The following is a 19,167-nucleotide window of genomic DNA, read 5'->3' on the forward strand; positions in this document are numbered from 1 at the left end:
CCCCCCGCCTATGCCCACACGAGTCCCCACAGGCATACGTGCACCCCACCATCCCCCACCCTCCAGGAAACACCTGATACTGTCTCACGGGCACCTGCTCCTTGCTGTCCCCATGACCTGGGGACAGGAGGGGGACAGTCCGCCTGTGCCTGGCAGGGGCAGGGATGAAGGGCTGAGGGCAGGCGGGGAGGAGACTCTGGTGTCTACACCCTTGGGCTCCCAGGCCCAGGCTGCACAGCAAGCTTTAAATCCTGATACGCCCATCCCTATGGTTTTTCTGACAGCAGCAAAACAGCTTGGCTTTCTATGGTTTATAAAAAGTCTAAGCTCACATCAGTGAAAGACGATGTGAGAGTGCCAAAGGCTGCCACTCAAAAACCAAAATTAAATCAGGAGGGATGGGAAAGTTCCTAAAATTTAGTGACAAACAAAACTGTAGCCCAACTCTAAGGCAAAGGAGAAATCTAACCTGAGGAAACACTGCCCGGACTGAACATTCCAGGAGGCACTGGGCCTGGGATCCGCAGAAAAACCGAGGACTCTGCTCACCAAGGTTGCAGTGAGCAATGAAAGCAGTGCGGAAATTCTCAGGTGACACCGCTGCTCTGCAAACTGAGGGTCCGAGGGACAAGTACCCAGACGAGGGCCTGGGCTCTGGGGAAAAGGAGGCAGCAGAAGGTGGGGGAGGGGAGCAGGAGGCTGTGGGCTGGACCGGGTCACAGCCCGGCATGAACAGTGTGCTCCCAGCTTCCTCCAAATCCACCTTCCCGCTGTGGTGGGATGGAGGACTCGCTTTGCCTGAAGGAACGAGGGCACCTTGGAGATGGGCAGCAACCGTGAGCCTGGGATGCCCATGGTGTCAGAAACAGGAAAGAGTGGAACCCGGCTGGGATGGTCACAGGGGTGTGGCAGCCAGTGGGAGAGACTCCCGGGCACCAAGACACCAAGACAAGGCTCACGGCTTCTTGTATCTGAGGTGCCTGGGCTGGCAGCCTTTCAGATTCCCTGGATTTTGGGTTATGAACATTACACTCGACCAGCTGACCATCTCTTACCCAAGAGTTTTAAATCCAAAGTGCTCTGAAATCTGAAACCCGAGACATTCAAAAAATTCCAGCTTTGGGGGTATTTTAGACTTTGGATTTTCAGGTCAGGGCTGCTCAATCTGTATTAAAAAAAACTTTTTTAAAAAGGAGTGTGATCAAAACTATTTTTTTTTAAAAGAAAAATGCCAACAGAGTATAAGGAATGACAGAAATAGAAAATCACAAAGTTACCATTCATGGGTAATGGATCCAGAAAAGAACTGGAGGACGCTGCAAGCGCTGGGGGAGGACGCGGAGGCAGAGGGCACGCGGAGGAGGTGCAGGAAGTGAAGTGACTGCAGGCACAGACCTGCGGGTCACACAGGGGTCAGGGCCACACTAGGGTTTTTCTGAGAAGGGGAGCTCCTGAGAGGAGCCGATGGCAGCCAAGACCGGGACTCCGCTTGGGGTCATGCGAGGTCCCAGGGACAATGTCCACCCCGGAGAGGGCACACACACATGCGTGCACACATGCAAAGCCAGGAGAGCGAGGGCATGAAGAACGAAGCTGTTTCCGGTCAAGCTGCTCACCCAGCCTGCCTTACCCTAACACCCTTACACTAACCTTACACTAGACCCGCTAGGCTCCCCTGCAGGGTCCGTAAGGGTCATGCAGCCCCAGACACAGTGCAGACCCCATGAGGGACGGGGACACAGCTCGCTCCTGATGGTACTAATCAGGCATCATGGACTACAGGAGGCAATACCGGCGCCCCCAAGGAGGAAGAGACATCCAGCTCTATCCTCCTCTCCTGCGCAATGGAGAGTGAGGCCCAGAGTCCGGGGAGGAGGGAGAGCACTGAGCGAGGGTTAGGGAGACAGTACCAAGGCCACCGAGACCTGCAAGGCATCGTGGGCCTGCTGAGGGGATGGGCCACTGGGGCAGACACTGAAGAGCAGCAGAAAACACACACGGAGGGGAGGGTGATGGCGCTGGAATAGTCAGGAGGAAGCTGCCACTCAGGACAGTGAAGGGAAACTCACGCTGCAGGTCCCAGGTGCAAAGACCCCGGTGTAAGGGTGTGGCGTCACCAAGCGGGGCTCCCGAGTGCTTCTCGGACAGGGGACAGGAAAGGAGGTGGCCATAGATGCTGGAAGAGCTCGGATCACCACACAGCTAGAGAGGCCACGCGGTCCTTGGGGGCACCCAAAGCCCACAGCTTAGTGCTCACCAAAGGCCAGCACTGCTCCTTACAACCTTGCCCCACGTCCACTTCCAGCAACGTCGTGAGGCACGTGCTGTTCGATCGAGTTGTGCAGGGAGAGAGAAGTTAACCAACTTGCCCAAGGCTGCACGGCTATAATAAGGGTAAGAGCTGGATTTGAACCCAACAGGAGCCCACTATTCCCAGGGTGGGTCTGCGGCTAATCACGTGGCAACGTCATCTCCTCCCCTGAAGTCTAAGGGTGGGAAATCCACGAGCACAGGAAAACGTGTAGTAAATGGTGTGCTTCGGGATCGTGTTCATACGCAGCGATGCCTGAGCCCACGTGTCCCACACGTCCACAGCTAATCTTGTAAATCCATGGGATATTTTTAGAAGCCAGAAACTGCTACCAATGCTTCCTTCTAGGAAGACAGGGGTCTGGGCAGAGAGGAAACTTCCTTTTCACTGAGTATCTTTGCGTTACCTGAATTTTTGTTAAATGCAGTTGATACTTGTAAATAAATTTTGCAAACCAGTCCTTGGTGTTTTTTGAAGGGACCCATTGGGAATGGTACCTGCAGCTTCCATTCCATGAAGAACTGCTGGCCCCTTCACACGTTCGATAGTGCCCCAGGGGCCAGAGGGACAGCAGGAAAGAACACAGGCAGAAATCTCTCCCTGGGGCACTAATGATGCTACCACAGGCATTGTTCCTTAAGAATCTAATTGCCCTGGGCTGCGGATTTGGTTCAGTGGTGCGAACACCTGCCTTTCAAGTGCAAGGTCTTGAGTTCCATCCCGGGTACAAAAAAAAAAAAAAGAAAAGAAAAGAAAAAGAAACTAATTGTCCTGAACCAGTGAGCCCTCATTCAGGTCCGGGTGCTCTTATGAAGATTACTTCATTTATCATTTACCTGGTTACTGCAAGGCAGATGTTTTTGTTCTCGTTTTAAAAACAAAGAAAATAATGTTTGAAGAGAGGAAGCAATTTGCTGAAGACGACCACCCCACTGTGGAGGAGAGCTGGCTTTTGCTTTGGGTCCAGCCCTGTCCTGAAGCTGTGCTCTCTTCAGCTGCTGTGCTGAGCAGCATGACGGGTTACCAGATCCTGCAGAGTACTGATGGTCACCCTGCGTGACACAGGCATGCGACACCTCCTCTCAACAAAGTTATCTTCTCTTCATCAGAGCATTGCTCCTCGGTCACTACACAGGGTGTGACCTGTGTTCTCCACAAAATCTTGTGCAGTACTCTGGAAATGGCTTGAGCAGCCTCAAGAGTCAATGGAAAAAAAGAAAAAAAGAAAAAGAAACTAATTGTCCTGAACCAGTGAGCCCTCATTCAGGTCCGGGTGCTCTTATGAAGATTACTTCATTTATCATTTACCTGGTTACTGCAAGGCAGATGTTTTTGTTCTCGTTTTAAAAACAAAGAAAATAATGTTTGAAGAGAGGAAGCAATTTGCTGAAGACGACCACCCCACTGTGGAGGAGAGCTGGCTTTTGCTTTGGGTCCAGCCCTGTCCTGAAGCTGTGCTCTCTTCAGCTGCTGTGCTGAGCAGCATGACGGGTTACCAGATCCTGCAGAGTACTGATGGTCACCCTGCGTGACACAGGCATGCGACACCTCCTCTCAACAAAGTTATCTTCTCTTCATCAGAGCATTGCTCCTCGGTCACTACACAGGGTGTGACCTGTGTTCTCCACAAAATCTTGTGCAGTACTCTGGAAATGGCTTGAGCAGCCTCAAGAGTCAATGGTTAAACCTTCAGATATTTTGCAAGCCAGCTGACTTTGGTTTGGATTTGACAATGCCAGGGAAATTGGCTGATGCTACAAATTGAGGTGTGTTTGTGTGTATGGGTCTCTCAAGAGGCCAGATGTCTGACATTTGGTGGCACATCCATCATTACTCAGTGAGAAAACACATAGGCATTTCTCTTTCTTAAAGTATTCAAAACACTGGCAACACTGCAAACCTCTTCAACTTGAAAGGTTTTCTACTACTTCCTAAATACCTAAAGATGATTCACAGGGGAACCCCACAGATGTGAGTGCATCATGGGGCTGATGAGGGGCTGCCCCACACCCTCAGGACTACTGGTCAACCTCAGGGCCATTACACACTTGGAGTGGTTGGACAACAAAACCCAGAACGCACACCCACTCAGAAGGAAGCTCAAAATGCGATCTGATTTAGATACAGATCTCTGTGGATGGATTTACTTAAGATGAGGTCATCCTGGGGTAGAAAGGTCCCTAATGACACTGCTTGGTGTCTTTGTGAGAGAAAGGAGAGGGAGGCATGAATGCAGAGATGGAAGCAAAACAGCTGGGTGAGGACAGAGGCAGACACCGAGTGATGTGGCCAAGCGCCTAAGAACCCAAGTGTCAGGACACCCATGCAAAGCTAGACAGGGTGAAGAGCGGTCCTCCTGAGTCTCCAGAGGGAGTAGGGTCCTGGCAATGGCTGGACTGTGGATGCTGACCCCCCAGAACCAACACAATCCATGTGTAAATGATGTTGTTGTCATGGTGATTTGCTATAGCAGCCACTGGTAGGACACTCACGCAGACTGATGTGCGCACACAGTTAAGGAACCAAGCCAGGTCATAAGCTCCTTTCTGGCCTCCCGAGTCTTTCCTGAGCCAGCCTGTGTTACTTTTAAAAGCAAGATTTTGGCATCGCATCTGATTCTGTCTCCCACCTCCTCACCCCAGCTGACTCAACAGTCATCAAGTGGGGCTGTGCCGAAAATACACTAGTGAACCGGTGAAATGTTTGTGTAGTTCTACGAGTCCTGAAATCAACTGTCAAAGCTGCTTGCAACATGTTAGTGTTAGGATATGCAAGAGTGGAAGCAGCTCCCATTTCTGAGTACTCGCCATGCGCCATGAACTGAGCAGCTCAATCTCCACCCACATCCAGGAAGCAGTGTTATATGCACTGGTTTTGCAGTTGGGTTTGCTGAGGCTCTACCAAGTTATGTGATGGCTGATGGCCAGCACGGCTAGGAAGTAATGCTGTGTCTAGTCTGGACCAGGGGACTTTGGAACCAATGCTTTAGATCCTGAAGTGTGGTCCACAAGCTACCTAGGAGCAGACTGAGGTCTGCCGCTGTGCTGCCAAGGTCCCTGCACCCCAGGACACCTCTGCCCCTCCTGGGCCTGCAGCCAGCCTCCGCTCTCTGTGTCCCCATGCTACATCCTGGGAAGTTTCTTCCTGTCCACTTTGCCATTGAATGTATATTTCCCCCCACTGTATACAAACTTGCTTTTAACTCACTGAGTTAAATCATTTCAACGATTATACATTTAATTTAAAAAAAACCCTACTTGGTTTTTGTTTTGTTCTTCCTGGCCTGTTTTCAGGCCGACATTTTATTTCTCTAGCAGAAGCAAACTTCTTTTGTTTTCATAGCAAACAACCAAATGCTCATTATCTGTACATGTGCGGTGCATTTCTGCTTTCCCTGTCTAGCAGACAGTAACTTATTTAGCTGCCTAAAGTCAGTACGCCTGCTTGTGTGATGGGCCTTCTGGTCTACCCCGGCTAGAGGGCACCGCAGTCTAGAACCACTTTCTAGGAGTGTCTAACGTGGGTTTGCTGGACTACAAAGGGAGCGTGCACCTTAACTCCTGGTCTGTATGGCTGGAAGAGCTGGCCTAATTCTGAAGAGTGGGGTCCTGTCTGCGACTCCCTGAAATCTGGGCTGTGACCAGTGACCTCTTCCTTCTCACTGTGTGAGGGCGACGGTGAGCAGGAGCAGCCACACTTTCAGGTGACCTGAGCGGGTGAGGGACTGCAGTTCCAAGGCCACCCCTTCTGCCTCCAAGACGCTGTCGAAAACCAAGGAAAACCAAGCCTCTTGATAACTTGGGTCAGCAAGTCTTTCCAGGCTGCCTGTGGCTCCAGTCACTCCAGAGTCCAGCCCAACCCTATTCCCTTTCCCTAAATTCCCCCTTTTATTTTAGTAGCACCGAGGGTGGAGCCTGGGGCTCCTGAGAGCTGGATCACGGAGCAACCCCAGCTCTCTGCCTTCTGGTACCTGAGTGCTTTCACCCTTTCTTGTAAGCACCACTGTACTGAAGCCCAAAGGGTGGCCACAGTTTTGATCCAGGGGCCTCTATTTTCATTCTAGGTGTTTGGCAGTGGCAGGATTATCTCCTTCATCACAAGGCCATGGAGATGGAGCACAATGGACACCTGGAGTTCGTTCTAGAGGAGACTTCTGTGCATGGTATAGTTTGGGACCCACACGGCACTGCCTCCCACAGGAGCAGCTCCACGTCTCCACCACCTCTTACCTCCCTTGAAAATGGGCCTGGAGCCTGGAGCTACTCGGTGAGTCCAACTCACATCTTCCCTTCAGCCCAGTGTCCTACTGCTCCAGGTGGGGCCCCGTGTCCACTGAGCTAGTTCAATTCATGGGTGAAGAGCGCTCAAGTGCCACTAGCTTGATTTAGCTGAGGCTTCATGAAGGAAGGCTAAGATAAATAATTGGGAATTCTGCTTTTTTTTAAGTATTCAATTATAAGCAATTTTCCATAGTATTCTATTCCATGGCTGTACCAGGACTGGGCTGTATTCGGTCATCTGTTGTTGTATACTGTCCTTATGTGGCAAGAGAAGTCCTTGCCACTGCCATGGAATTCTGGATGAGGGTTCAGCTGATGTGTGTGATGTCGCCTGGGTACAGCAGGTCCCAGGTGTCCCTGTGGCTGGAATATTTTTGGATGATTCTGATGCACATCCATGACTCAGAACCAGGGATTTAGAGATCCCCAGCGAGCAGAGACAGGTCTTCTCTGTCATGATAATTAATAGTATCTCGATTATGGTTGAGGGCCTGGGCTCTTATGTCAACCACAGCCTGGGCTGGTGTCTCAGGCTCCAACCTCAGGGGCTTTGGGATTCAGGGAGGGCATTTCCTCCTTATGAATGCAGGTCCCAGGTTCTAGCACAGTGGGTTAGTTTGATGCATAACCCTAATCCCAACCCCAACCCTAAGCATGGTGAGGCACTCCCATAATCACTGTGCTGGGGAGACAGGGACCTAGGTAACAGGTGTCTTGCAGCCCACTCTGGGGGGATCTAGGCAGGGAAGGCAGTGATCCGGGAGTCACTTGGAGGGCTGGGGGGAGCCTGAGGTTGCCAGGAAGCTTGTGGTGCCAGCTTTTGGCATGCAGGGTGGGAGGAGGGAGGCGGAGGTGGACACTGCAGGTCCCAGAGTCCCGCACTCACTCTGCCTGACCGAGGAGTGACCAGCGTGCACACCGGACTATGGAACAGGATGCGGGGTGGCACAGAGCCTGGAGACTGCAGGTTCAGGGGGCAGCTGGGGTCTGCTTGGATTGAGCAATGACACCAGGGGCCACACAGGCCCGGGGAATGGCCGAGCCACCAAGCTGCCAGGTCACTGAGCTGGCACCAACAAAAACAACTGAGGACTCACAGACGTGAGAAGGCCTCAGTGCTCCACGTCATGTCTGGGGTGAATTTCCACAGCTGAGGCTGGGCATGTGTTTCCTCTGCTGACCAGATTTTTGACTTGGCTCTGGAGGGTTATTTTACAAATACTGGACAAGGTCACAGTTTGTTCTTGGGGCTCAGTGCAAAAATTTAAAAGGCAAAATATGCCAAGGTCTAGATGGTTTTTCCCCTGGAGGGGGGGCTCTTCCTGGTTGCTCAGAGCAGAACTCAACACAGAACCTGGCCTGCTAATGAGGGGCCCCCTCCTTCCAGCCCCCTCCACCAGGACCTGGGGTTGCAGGGAGGCCTGGTCCCCTTTTCTGCCCACCAGTGCTGTCTCTATTGTGTTCCACCGACTGGCTTTCCTGACATGCTTTGAGCAGCCTGAAACATCCTGACTCGCATACAATGGATTAAAAAATACACATGGAAAATTTTAAAAATGCGAAAAGAAAGAGGGAGAATTTCAAAGAAGACATCAGAGACTAGTTTTTTAATTAGCTGCTGTCAGGAAGCCAACGCAACACATCCCCTGCAGCACACATTCTTAACTGTGCGGAGAGTCTGACCAAGAGGCACAGGGTCTCCCAGGAAAACACACGCCCCTCAGGATTCCAGAGCCCGGGCCAGTGGTCCGCCAACCCCGGGCCACAATGCCCTGCCCCACACAGCAGCGGTTCCACGTGTGTCCCAGAGCCCTGGCTGCTTCCTGGTGAGCTCCTGATGTATGGCAGGGAGTCTAACTAATCAGTGTCATCACCAAGGTTTGGTGCTCACCTGGTTGACTACTGGGGATCCCCCCGGGGTTGTCAGTAGCTGAGTCAGACTAAATTATTCCAAATGAGTCCCCGGCTGCAGCCCCAGCACGGGAAACCTGCACCAGACAAGTCCACGCAGGGACAAGGCTGGTCACGCAGGGACATGTGTGTGGCTGCCTCCGGTGCCACCACAGAGCCGCTGGCCACTACTGACCCGGGCAGTTTACCATTCAGGATCCTTAAGAGAGAGGCTCCGAGAGGGGATTCTGCCTCTTAACTGGTGTTTGGGGTGGTGATATGAGTTTCATATAAGCCTTTCCATAGGTGTAAACCCCAGGGTCAGCGTTCACAAAATCACTTCATTAAAAACAGCTACACTTGTATCAGTTTTGTTTCAAGCCCCTTGATTTTGATAGTTACAATTAAAGAGAAAATAACACTAACAGATCTTGGCATTTTGGAAACAAAGTGGCCGGTATTGATTTATATTCCATACAGAGAAGGTAGAGGGTGTCCAGCGGTGCCATGGCGGGGGTACTGAGGGACAATGTCGCCAGGCCTTGGTAAAGAGGAAGGCAGGGAGATTAAAACTCTTCTGGCCCAACTTTTGGGAACAGGAGACAGGAGCCTTCCTGGGCACTCCCCACTGAGTCACCAGCAGGCAGGGACTAGCTGGGCCTGGAGTTCTGCGCTGCTGCCAGGGCAGTGTAAATCAGAACCTCACAGACACCGAGGCCAACTCCCCACCGACCCTGGGCCGGTGCAGTGGGCTACTAGCCCGTTAGCAACAGGAAAACCTCCCTTAAAACAGGGCAGGGCAGAAGTCAGCCTGCAAATCTACCCTCCTTCAACTTTTCCTTGAGTCTTATTTTTTGCCTCAAGAGGCAGCACAAACTGCACTGTGGATGAGCACATCTTTATTCACAGTCCAGAGGGATCCGTGGGGTCAAAGTGAGGCTGGGTTAATCTTTAATGACCTCTCATGTAGCCTGAGAAGGAGCCACGATATATAATCAAAATATTGAATGAAGCCGTATGATCTTTTTTTTTGGTACCAGGGATCGAGTTCGAGTCCTTGTGCTTTCGAGGCCAGCGGTGTCACCACTGAGCTAAATCCCCCACCCTGATCTTGAGAACCCCAGTATTTGTGAATGTGTACTTAGGTAGTAAACACATAAAAACAGCTCCAAGAAAGACAGAGCTCTGGATAGCAGTTTCCCTATAGTAATGGACTCTGTGATGGGGTCGTGGGGGTGTGCTTTAGCTGTGACCATGAAAATGTGAAATGTTCTGTCTGTTCAACTTATGGCCAGTCTGAAAACTTTCTATATGCCCGAACTAGTTTATAATTTTAAATATTTTAATAGAAAAGAAAGAATCACAGCAAGACACCAGAAAGCTTAGTGTGATTCTTTCTTCTCAGCTCCATGAAAGAGGCACACGGAGCTAGGAGAGGCACACACAACCCCACCTGTCCTACTGGCCTGCACCAGGGCTCTGTGCAGGGCGCCACCCCAGCTGGGAGTGCAGGAGCAGAGTTGGCTTTCAGCGATTCATGTGCACCACCAGTGAGAGTCCCCTGAGGGTTCCAAGTCAACAAGTCTCACAAAGTGTGGCTTGGATTCTGCAGCCCTCAACCCCCACCACCAGCTCCAGGGCCTTTGGGCTGGCTTCTGACCCTGAGCTGCTCCTGTGTAGCCACATGGGGGGACTGCCAGCCCCCTGGTGTCTTCTGGGGTCAGCACAGTGGGCAGGGAGAGCTGGAGCGAGGTGACTGGAGGGGGCTGCAGGTGGGGAAAAGATAGCACCCACAGCACCCACTGTGCTTTGTCTGGTCTTCAAGACTGAACAATGCAATGACTAAATATGGGGCACACGCAGGGCTCTGAAGTGCATTTCTCTCCGGACATGTGGATGCCTCTCTGAAGTGCTGCAGGGATGGGTTTGGGGCTGGGCCTGGGCATCGCATAACCCTCCCACCATGTGACAGTGTCCCTGGGGGAGGCGCAGTGGACCAGACCCCATGTCCACCCTCCCTTCTCCTCTGTGATGGCTCCTAGTGGTCAGCAGAGCTTCCACATCCAAGATGCAGTTGTTAGATGCTAGGGAATGCCTAAGATGTGTGACTTTTCCATCTTTCTCCTTAATATCCACATAAAGTAGTTCAGAGATTCTAGGGGAAATTGTTCAGACAACTATGGTTGTCTCGAGACATTGTCTCGAGAAAAAAAACACCTGCTGATACTAATCAGGAAAAGCATGTGTGCTTATCAAGTAATACTCATAAGTGGACAATTCCATACCACGGGCATGATCCAACTTTGGAAAAGGGTGCAACAGCGTAAGGTGAGATGGAGTCAGGGTTGTGTCTACACCAGTGGTTCTAAGCTGGGTGATCCCTGCCAGGGGATATCTGACAATTTCAGGGGATGCTGAGAACACCCCTTTTTGATGCCCAAGTGTCGGAAGAAAGGGACTTAAAATCCCTCTGTGAGATGACTGGTCATCCATGGGAATCCCTTACAGAAAGACTGTTACAGGGATCCTAGAAGAAAAGCTCCAGAAAAAAGGCCTTCTTTTCGACTCCTCTTTACTTCCCTCTCTCGTCCCTCCGATGAACAGTTTCTACAACAGAATGATTTCCATTAACTCTTACAAACAACAGAGCTACTGGACCTCTCAGTGAACAGTGCCAGCCAGGACAATGGGGTGGCTTCTAGAGGTCAGGGTGGGAAACTCTAAGTTCCTCCTTGTCTTCTGACCAGATGGCATTTTAGTAAATATGCCCTTGACTAGCAAATGAGAAACTCAATCCAGCCGAGGCTCAATAATGACCAATCCTGCAGGTTTATATTTGGACTTTCTTTATTATTAGAGTTTATAGACTTCCTACTAAGCATGAAATGCCTTGCTACAGGTATGACTGGACAAGAACACCTAACACCCATTAAATTGTTGCATCTCTAAATTATTTTGGGACTGGGAGGCAGCAGTATGTTTTCTGAGGAGACGGAATGAAGATGGAGCTTAAACAGATGAAGATTTTTGTTAGCAAATAAATTTATGAAGACGATGTCATGTGTTTGTTAGTATCAAGAGCAGGTGCGGAGCCACAGAGCCCTAGAGCAATCAGATTTCTATCTTTTTCAGAGCTGGGGATGGAAGCCAGGGCCTCCAGTGTGCCAGGAAGGGCTGCATGCCCAGCTGCACCCCAGCCCCTCCCAGGTGGGTTCCTAAGTAGCTTCCAGCATCAGTGCCGACAGACAGGACTTCCAGTGACCTTCTCACAAGTGTGCATAAATAAATATTCACATGACACACGGCTCTGATGCCCCGACCTGCTGCCCTGTCCCAAGCCCTCTCTCCCTTGCCTTCCAGAATTGTCTTCTCTGTGCCTTATCCAGCCATGGTCCTCCATGTCCTGTCCCCGAACCTCACTGCACACAGTCTGCATGAGAGGGTCTTGAGCGCCAGGCTGCTGAAGGACAAAAAGCCACAGTCCTGCGAGAAAGGCCAGTTAACGCCTCCCCGTGCCTCAGTTTCCTCACAGGCACTGTACCTTCGACCTTCAGGGGTTGTTACGAAATTAAAAGAGACAATATATGCATGATAATTAACAAATCACTGACTTTTTCCCAGTAATTCCCTTCCTTTTTTTGGTGTTCCTGATCCCTAATCCAGGTTCTAAAGGACTGAAGGCCTTGACTCTTCTTGTGATGGTTAATTTTCGGTGTTGACTCAGCTGGATTAGGGGACACCTAGCGTGCTGGCCGGGCACCATTTCTGTGTGTGCCTGTGGTGGTGTTTCCATCAGTGGAGGCCCAGAAAGAGCAATGAGCCAGAGAGAGACATCTTTCCCCTCTTCCCCCTTGAGCCAGGTCACACCACCTCGGAGACCAGAGCTCAGGGCTCTGCAGTCTTGGACTGAGAGTTACACCATTATCTTTTGGTTCTGAGGCTTCTGGACTAGGAATACGCCATTCTATCAGTACCGCTGGGGATAGCCTGTCATGGGACTTAGCTTCTATCATTATGCCAGCTAGTCCCTTCCATCCACTCATCCACCCACCCATCCATCCATCCATCCATCCATCCATCCATGTACCCACTATTCTATCCATCCACCAATCCATCCATCCACTTATTGGTTCTGCTTCTGTGGACCAAAGACGTTGCATTTACTTGTCCAATTACCTTTAATAGGGAAAATATCCTTCATTGCACAAGGACAGCTAAACGCCTTCCCTGAAAATACAGCTCATAGGACTAATACTATGGTTGCATTTCACTCAAAAGGTAAACAATGACAGCACAGTATTTTTCCTTTTGCTGTAGACAAGGTTAAGACTTAGGAAGGCATGGGCCTAGATGGGTGTAAGGGAAGAGCAGAAACAGTGCAAGCCTCTCAAAACCAAAGAGCCATTTCCTTCCGTCACAGTTTTGCTGAGGGCGAGACCTGCTGAGCACCAGTTTACACAGACAAAGCGCCACAAAGTCAGGAGCCCAAAGCGTGTTCCACACTGGGGTGCGCACACCCCAAGAAGCAGCGCTGATGGCTCTTTGGCCTCAGCTTCGGGTTACCTAATACTGAAATGTTTATAAACGGCTACACTTCGTTGGTGGGCTGGTTTTCCTACAAAACCAGTACCAAACGTGGAAAGCAAAGCCTCACTTAACTCAGAGAAAGACTTTCTCGGTCAAGGCCGTAAACAGCGAGAGGACCTGCAGAGGCCCAGGCGAGTCTGGGGGTTCAGCCCAAGAAGGCCCAATGCAGGCAGAGGCGGGGACCTGGGGGCTCTGTGGAACACACGGAAGCGACCTCAGTGAACTACCGCAGGGCCCCTCAAAACACACACTACTGCTGCTGCTTCCGCCTCGTCCCCAGCAGGACAGAGGCTCAGCAGTGTGCACAGCCAGATCCTGAACAGCACATGACATGATCCACACCCGTAGTCCCTGTCTTGTTCCCTGATCTCCCTGGAGCCCAAACCAGACAGTTGTTTCAAAGCGTTTCTGAAGTGTGAAGGTTTATCATGAAATTGTAAGTTTCTCGGCTGATACTGAAAACATTTCTGCTCCATGGAGACATCAACCGTTTTAAAAACCTCTTCCTTCCATTGCTACGAGACAGATTTCTGTTTGAAAATTGTAACAGTCTTGTAAACACTTCTACTTAGCAGAGAAGGCAAAATGAATCATCTGAAGCTGCTCTGTGATTCGGCCCCGAGGAAGTCAAGACCCCAAACTCACTTTGACCTGAGGGTAGGACTTCTTGTTCTTCTCACTGGACGCACCCGGAAGCCCGCCGTGTGAGGGGCCTTCGCACACATAACGAAAACGGAATCCTCTCTGCAAAGGTGAACACAGGGCCAGAGGCATGAGAAATAAATTAGCATTAAATGAGAGACAAAGTGACACACGGATTTCGAATGTTGATGTGTGCTGGAGGGGGAGAGGGCCTTTCTCAAGGTCACCGGGACGATGGCCTGACTGGAACTTGTGCGCTGGGAAGCTCAGCGGCGTCCATACGGGGTGGGCTGCTGCCTGACGCCAGGGCTCCCTCCTCTCAAGTTCCTGCCGCGCTTTGGGGAGCTTCGGGCTTCCTTGAGTGACTGAGATGCATTCCTTCTGTATCCGCACCGAGACAGCTGACTTTTGTGTCCTGTAGGATCCGCTGCACGCCCCACGCCACTCTGAGCACCGCCAGGCTCCTCTCCACTGCTGGGGGGGGCTTTCATTTCATGATGACTGAAGCAAGGAGCTCAAGCTTACACCACTGGATGTGAATGAATGAAAGCCAGATGGTCCCCTCACGCTGTCTGACCTGGGGATTCTACAGATGTGGTCCGTCAGTGAAGAGGTCTCTGGAAGCCTCTGCCGTGTGGCTGACTCTGGGCGGGACACACCCAGAAGCCCTGTCCTCTGGTGGATGAGAAGGCCACTTAACGCCATCCTGACTCTGTGGGATCTGCTTCTAACAGCGCAGGATCTATAAAGCTGGCTTAACAATCCTGCATCTTTGTATGCAAAGAATAAAGCAGAGACAGTCCTGAAGGGAAGCTCATTGTCATACTAAGGAAACTTTCCTGTTTTCTCCTGAAACGTCCACCTTTGTAATGAAGTCAGTCAGTGCGTGGCTGTTAGTAGTTTGGAACCGTGCAGCCACTTAGCTGGATGGTTTTAAGCTTTTTCCATTTCACCCTTTGGCGAAAAGAAGAGCCCTTCAGTGTATTTTAGGAAACAGCCTCACCTTTCAGTTGTTTTTACTATGGGACAGGCTTTAGAGAAATGGTGGAGGCCACGGGACCATCAGGAGCTTCCATCCCTGTCACCTACCGGGGTGGGGGGGCTTCTGCCGCACATACAGTTGTGGAGCCCAGTGCACACGAAGGATTCACTGGCTCCGAGCTCACGGCCCATGCTGCCATCTGCCCTCTTTGACTGTAAGACACTTCATTTCGCCTCGTAGGATCATGCATTCTGAGGTGGCCCAGGTGCCTGGAATTCATTTGCAACTCTGTGGAGCTCGGACAGCTGCCTCTATTTTCTGAGGACACCTGATCTATATGATCCACAGATGTTCTGCAGGAGAGGAAGGCCTGTGGGGCGCAGTCCACACCCCAGTCTGGAAAGTTTCTCCAGGCCCACGTGATCTGTAGCATGTACCCAACTCACAAAGCAAGACCTCAAACGACTCTTGCTTCTGCTTCTCTGGCCCCCGAGCCTGGATTCCAGAGGAGTCTTCAGAGATGTTTTAGGGGCAATGTTTCTGTTCTGCATCTCACAAAATTCAGGTTAAAGAATAAGCTGAAAATGCAGCCCTATGCCTTTTTAAGCAAGGGCCGTTGGCTTACTTTAAATAATGAAATGGAATTTCTAGAGGCATGAGAAATCAACAGCATGTGGAGTGGCACGCAGAACTGGCTAACCACTGAGGTACAGATCTACTTGCCTGCTAAACAATTAAAACACAACTTCAGTTTAAAAACAGGAGTGCTCGCTTCAGCAGCACATATCCAGTTGAAACACAGGATTAGCTAATTAACACTGAACCATCTGCAGCAGAACTGGGTATGCAAAGATCAGAACTAGACCATGCTGTGACTCATCCTTGACATAGCTCAGAAAACCTGGGTCAGGAAGGTCCCAAAGTAAGAACATTTCTCTATCTTTAAAAAAATGACTAAAGCAATTCATTATCTTTAATCACAAAACTCCCTTTGAAGCACTTGGAAAAGTACATACATGTACACTTTTATATGTTATTGAGAGTGGAACTGAATAGATTCTACACTTGATCTTAGCCAAAAGGCCGAGAAGTGATGAAACTGAATAGATTCTAAATAGGCACGACTTCATCGTGTGCTGGTAGTTTGGAAACAGCAGATATCACTCTGGGTTGCACATGAGCATGTCAGTTTGTATGCAAGCTAATTTTTAACCTGGACATGGAAATTTAGAATTCTTTTTTTCAGGAAGATAAGATGTCTTCAGACACATTCGGTGTGTATTTGAGTCTGACTTGCTGAGACTGAGGGCTCTGCAGTCCCCAACCATTCATCCCAGCCACTCCACTTGCTTTAGGCGGGTCATCAAGCCCAGCAGGAAAGCTCCCTGTGTTCAGGCAGAGGCTGACTCCAGCACAGCCTCTGACTTTCCCCAGAGTCAGGTGTCAAAGCAATGGCAGTTTGGTAAATAAACACCCGATGCTCTCACACATCATGACCTGGATTCTGAGTTCTGGAATGACATGAACCCTGTGGGGAAATCATGAATTCTTCCTTATGGCTGCTGGGCCCACAGTAAGGAACCACATGTGAAAGGCTTATTGTTGTGCTGTGGTTGTAAATATAGGTGTCTGAAAAGTAATTTGGTGTGAAGACAGACTTTAGTTGATTAGTTTCATAAAACTACAAGCTAGGAAGTTTCCCAGGAGGTCAGATCACTGTGTAGAGTCTCAGAGGATGAAATTCACTGGGAGCATGGGCAACTCTTTTTTTGAGAAGTCACTTCGGTGGAGTTGGAGATGGAGGTAAACAGAGGAAAGCATGGCTGGCAGCCTGTGAAGCTGGGGCCTGACCCCCACAAGCAACTAGAACAGTGCTGAAGTTCCACATGGGGCCCCATCTCCAGAGAGACGCTGGTGTCTAATTCAGCCTCGTGAGGACCATCAGGCCATCTTCTCATGGGAGAGACGTCCTACAGGAAGACAGTCAGGATTCCCTTCCTTCCCTTCTGTAGGGCTGAAGGTATGGTTTCCAACAAATACACATCAGGTGGAACTTGGTTTAGAGAGGCCGTTTCTTCCCTGAGCATAGAGGAGGAGCCAGATAAGACAAATCACTCTTTTCCTGGCTTCAAGAGCTTGGTTCTGAAGCTAATGCCAAAGGGAAGAGAATTTTAACATTTACTCAGAGAAGCACCATTAGTGCCTTAGTGCCTTAGGCTACTTGTTCTGTGGACAGAAGGGAAAAGTCTGGACCTGCTGGAGGAAGGAGGGCTGGGAGGACTACACATGTGTGGATGTGAGCTAAGTGTATTTCCTTACAGATGAAAATGGGTGGAAATAATTTACACCTTCCCGGGAAAAGCTGACAGCCAAACTGGTGGAGATAGCAGAATACCAGGGATCTATAATTAACTAGAGTTTCACAGAACTACACTGAGGTTCAAGAAAAATGAGTAAGAGAAATGGAAAGCAGATGACCAAAGTTGTTATATAATCTGGTAGGTTGTTGATCTTCCAGATAACCTACGTCCTCCATCGAATTCATTTAGTATTTTTCGGTGCTTGAGGTCTTAACATTAGACATGGGGATCTAAGATGCTAGGGAAAGTCCCACCCCTTTAGTCTTCTTACCTGTTTAGGTTGCTCTAATATTTGAAGGAATGGACCATCTGCTAAAAACAAAAACAACAAACAGAAACCAAAAGACACCGTGAGGCTTCTCAAATTTGGTATGAAATTCAAAGCAACTCAGTTATGTTTTTAAATAGAAGTTTCAAATCAATTCTATAGCTAAAAGTTCACAAGGATGTAATTTATCACTTGAAATATCCCATTTACTGCTTTTGTAATAATCATTTCACAGTTTTAGAGGACCACAGTAAATCCTTGTTTGTGGACTGCCCCACCCAACAGTGAGCTCCTGCCTGGCAGGGATTGTTGCTCTCGCAATCTTGTTTCCAACAAAATATTTTTTAAACAGCAAGTACACCAGTGAAAAGCAGCAAGCAGTTCCCGGCCACTGTGATACCTGTCTTGTGTCTTCACATCATTAGACACTGACTTTCGTTCCCCGCAGAGAATATGCTCAGCATGACCTTAAAGAGATGATGTAGCCAGCATCTCGCACCTGCTTCTGCCTTCACTGCCTTTCTGCTCTTTTCCCTCACCTGAGGCCCTAAGCACCATTACCACCTTCATGAACTAACCCTAACTGGTTTGTTCCTTCCCTCCCTCTGTTAATTTGGTCAAGGAGACATAGTGCACTTTTCTTATTAATTCACAGCTTTTGATGTTAATATAACATTTTTGAGGGCCAGCGATTTAGCTCAGTGGTGCCGTGCCTGCCTTGCAAGCGCAAGGTCCTGAGTTTGATCCCTGGTACCAAAAATAAATAAATAAATAAAAGTTTTGAATATTGAACTCTCACAGGAAGTCTACTCAGAAAAGAAAAGAAAAACAGTTGAAGATAAGTACATGCCAAGTAATTACTGTAAAAACATGAAGCATAGAGGTCAAATCCATACCCCACTGTGTCTTACTTGAGTTCCAGGCATTATCTAGAACCTCTGCCTGCCTGACTGAGAAAGTTCCTAAGCATCTCCCTGGTTCAGAGGCCAACCACACCATGACTCTCTCTGTGATGAAGACTTGGAGAGCGGTGGTTTGCTCAAGATGCTTGGTATTTAAAACGTCCTGGAACAATGGGGCCATGACACTGGAGTTTCCAGTGTCTCTCAGACTTGTAGATAAATACCTTAGTGAGGAGACAAATCTTCACTAAAATTCAGATGAACTAGAACTTAAAAGATAATTTATTTTTTGTCTTCTCAGCACTATGATGAATCAAGATAAACCTAGAAAACTTTAGAAGACCGAAGTATAATTATTCAGGCAGTTTGCACAAAGTCAGTTGAAAAATGACTGTATTTGAAGCAAATTGTGCAGCAGAGAGGGAAATTGTCTTCCATCTCTATGGAAGTCAGGCCTGAACATTTAAAACTACTTTTGGAAAAGTAGGTATAATTAAAAAATTTTTTTAAGTGGCTAGGATTTAATTTTTGCTTAGGAAATAAAACATTAAAAATAGAAATATTTTTATACCGGTAATAATGAATGTAGAAAAAAATTCTGTTGGGATGTAAAAGAGCATATGGAGAAGACAGCTTCTGAGAAGCCATGTGTGGGTACAACTTCATGGCTCACACTGCTCAGAAATGTAAACTACAGACCTAACAGTTACACCATAACCCACAATTTTTAACAAGTAGTTGATCTACTACTGATGCTTTTTGATTTAAGAAACCTAGAAGATTGAAAATATCCCTATGGTTGCCAGGCATGGTAGTGCATGCCTGTACTCTGGAAGGCTGAGGTGAGAGGGCTGCCATGAGTTCAAGGCCAGCCTGGACTACAGAACGAATTCAAAGGCAGCATGAGCTACATAGGGAGGCCTTGTCTCAAAAAAAAAAAAAAAA

General features: G+C 49.1%; 1 protein-coding gene and 1 non-coding gene across 5 annotated transcripts in view; both read right to left on the reverse strand.

The window, feature by feature from the left end:
• Nfkb1 (nuclear factor kappa B subunit 1) overlaps nt 1-19,167 on the reverse strand; it is a 78,245-nt gene that overhangs the window by 46,858 nt on the left and 12,220 nt on the right. For 3 of the 4 annotated variants that reach the window (XM_019210245.2, XM_010641589.2, XM_010641587.2), the window contains exons 4-5: nt 17,324-17,364; nt 13,714-13,812 (exon numbers count right to left, since the gene is read on the reverse strand). In XM_019210245.2, coding sequence (XP_019065790.1) covers nt 13,714-13,812; nt 17,324-17,364 — 140 coding nt within the window. The remainder of the gene's footprint in view (nt 1-13,713; nt 13,813-17,323; nt 17,365-19,167) is intronic. The other variant, XM_010641588.2, reaches the window with a different exon arrangement.
• Nucleotides 15,602-15,787, reverse strand: LOC117283383. The gene has a single exon (XR_004514363.1). It is a non-coding gene; the product is annotated as a U2 spliceosomal RNA (small nuclear RNA).

Source organism: Fukomys damarensis, unplaced genomic scaffold (genome assembly GCF_012274545.1).
Source record: "Fukomys damarensis isolate Sample0158 unplaced genomic scaffold, DMR_v1.0_HiC HiC_scaffold_25, whole genome shotgun sequence".
Classification (NCBI taxonomy): domain Eukaryota; kingdom Metazoa; phylum Chordata; class Mammalia; order Rodentia; family Bathyergidae; genus Fukomys; species Fukomys damarensis.